The following is a 2,187-nucleotide window of genomic DNA, read 5'->3' as shown; positions in this document are numbered from 1 at the left end:
AAGCCGCCAACGGCATTAAGTGTGCAGTTGGCAAGCGGCGTCCCAGCCACAGGTCAAGGGCCTTGAAGCCCGCTGCACGTCAGCTGTCAGCAGGGACAAGCTCCAGCGTGGTTGACGGCAACAACAGTGACACTGCCGCCAGTGAGTGTGTGTTTGGCCGAGTACGCGGCCCCGCTTTGCCCACATGGCTGTCTGCAGCGTCATGCCGGTTGCGTGCAGACTCACGCTGTCAATGCTCTCATCAAGCGTCAGTGCCACTGTGCCCGCCTCGATGTCAATGCCAAAGGACACAAGCCCCGGTGCCGTCGTGTCAGTAACAAATGCCTGTGCTGCCACAAATGGTTCTGTCTCACTGATTGGGTGTGCGGAGTTTGCATTGAGATCGTCCACAACACCAGCCGTAGCAGACAGGTAACACGTTGAACGCGCACGACAAATGTCTGGGTTAGATTTGACAGCGTTGAGGTCGCTGGTGGAAAGGGCAATGAGCACAACCGTCGAGCCGGGCCCGCTGTGGTAGCCGCCAAGCACGCGGCCGCCAGTCAGCGTGTAGCTGGCCTCTGGGCTCTCGAAGAACGACTGCAGCGTGATGCGCGTGGGCCGCGCAGAGGTCACGTTCACAACCTCTGTGAAGCTGAGCGCAATTGTGCCGTTGTTCAGGTCAAAGTACAAGAAGCCGCGGTCGGCAAGCGCCGGGGCTGTCTGGTCAGCCACAAACACGTCGTTGATCTCCGCATCCGCAACAGCAGGCACAAATGCCCCAGTGGCATCCTGCACAAGGGTGCCGTTGGCAGACACGGCGCACGCGTCCTGGAACAGGCAAATGCCCGCCAGCTTCAGCGCCGTGATGTCCTCAGCACCAAGCGCCACGTCGACGACCTGCGTGTAGCCGGAGGTGACAACCGTGCTGTGTGCCAGCGTGTACGTGCTTGTGCTGTTGGCAGCGCGGGCAAGCGTGATGGCAGCAGGCACCAGCGTGAGGGCTTGCACGGGCTCGCTGTACGACAGGCTCAGCACGCCGCTGTCCATGTTCAGCGACAGCGCGAGCAGGCGTGCGGGGGTCGAATCCTGCACAACCTCTGTTGCGTTGGCTGTGACGGGCAAGTTTGCGTTGCCGGCCGCATCGCGGATGGCACCTGCCAGCAACTGCAGGTACGTGTTGTCCACCGTCGTTCCGAGGCCAGCTTGAGTGCGTACGTCGTTTGCGGCAGCCTGGGTCAGGGTGAAGCCAAGGGTCGTGCTGTTGGCGGCTGGGGCGTCCACAGCCACCGCATCCAGCGCAACAGCCACAGTCGCGCCCGTGGCGGCGTTGACCAGGCGGGCCTGCGTCGCATCAAACGTTGCCCTGGCCACAACCTCGTCAAAGGTGAGGCGCAGCACACCAGAGGTCATGTTGAGGGCAAAGCTCTGCAGCACAGGGCCAGTTGCGTCGGCGACATAGCTGACCGCAGCCACGGCAGAAGCAGAGGCAACCTGCCGCATGCTGTTGCCAGCAAAGTCAGCAATGCCACCTGCCGCAACAGCCAGGAACGACGTGCTGCGGCTCACAGCAAGGCCAGCGTCAGCCTTGACGCGGTTGAGCGTCGACACGCTCAGGTCAATACGCACCTGGGTGGCGTTGCCTGTGCTGCTCGCAGCATCAAGGGCGGCATCAAAAGTCACACCCTCCGCAGTCACGTTCGCGCCACGCGCGGCAACAAGGGAAAACGCACCCACAGCGATGCTGCTCGCGTTCACGTCCTCGCTGAAGCGCAGCACAACAAATCCAGCATCCATGTCAACGTCAAACGCGCTGAGCTGCGGCGGCACAAGGTCAACCGTGTACTCGCTCGGAGCCACAGCACTGCTGTTGACGGAGACGCCAACCACGCTCGAGCCAATGGTGTCTGTCACAAGCACAGGATCAAAGCGCAGGTACGTGGTGGCCGCGCTGCGCATCAGCACAGCAAGGCCAGCAGCATCCCGCAGCGCAAGGAAATCGCCCGTGGCAAGCTCAATCGCCACCTGGCGCTGGCTGCTGCTGGGCACAACAGCGGCTGGAGCGTGCTGCAGGCGGTAAGACTCCGCAGACGTGGCTGCTGTCGCGTTGGACTGGAACACAAGGGCAGTGTGGTTGAGCGCGCCCACATCCACAGGCTCGGAGAACACAAGCGTCAGGACAATGGGCGGGCGGGCCTGGTCCATGCG

General features: G+C 62.5%; 1 protein-coding gene across 1 annotated transcript in view; it reads right to left on the bottom strand.

Moving 5' to 3' along the window:
- Nucleotides 1–2,184, bottom strand: part of PTSG_11402 (uncharacterized protein) — a gene marked incomplete at both ends in the record, with an annotated part of 4,906 nt that extends 2,722 nt beyond the window's left edge. Inside the window, one exon of the mRNA XM_004987489.1 lies at nucleotides 166–2,184. Coding sequence (XP_004987546.1) covers nucleotides 166–2,184 — 2,019 coding nt within the window. The remainder of the gene's footprint in view (nucleotides 1–165) is intronic.
- Nucleotides 2,185–2,187: the final 3 nt, after the last annotated feature.

This window comes from Salpingoeca rosetta, assembly GCF_000188695.1.
Source record: "Salpingoeca rosetta unplaced genomic scaffold supercont1.79, whole genome shotgun sequence".
NCBI lineage: Eukaryota > Choanoflagellata > Craspedida > Salpingoecidae > Salpingoeca > Salpingoeca rosetta.
The sequence above is the reverse complement of the archived record's forward strand: the minus strand, read 5'-3'. Positions and strand labels throughout refer to the sequence as shown.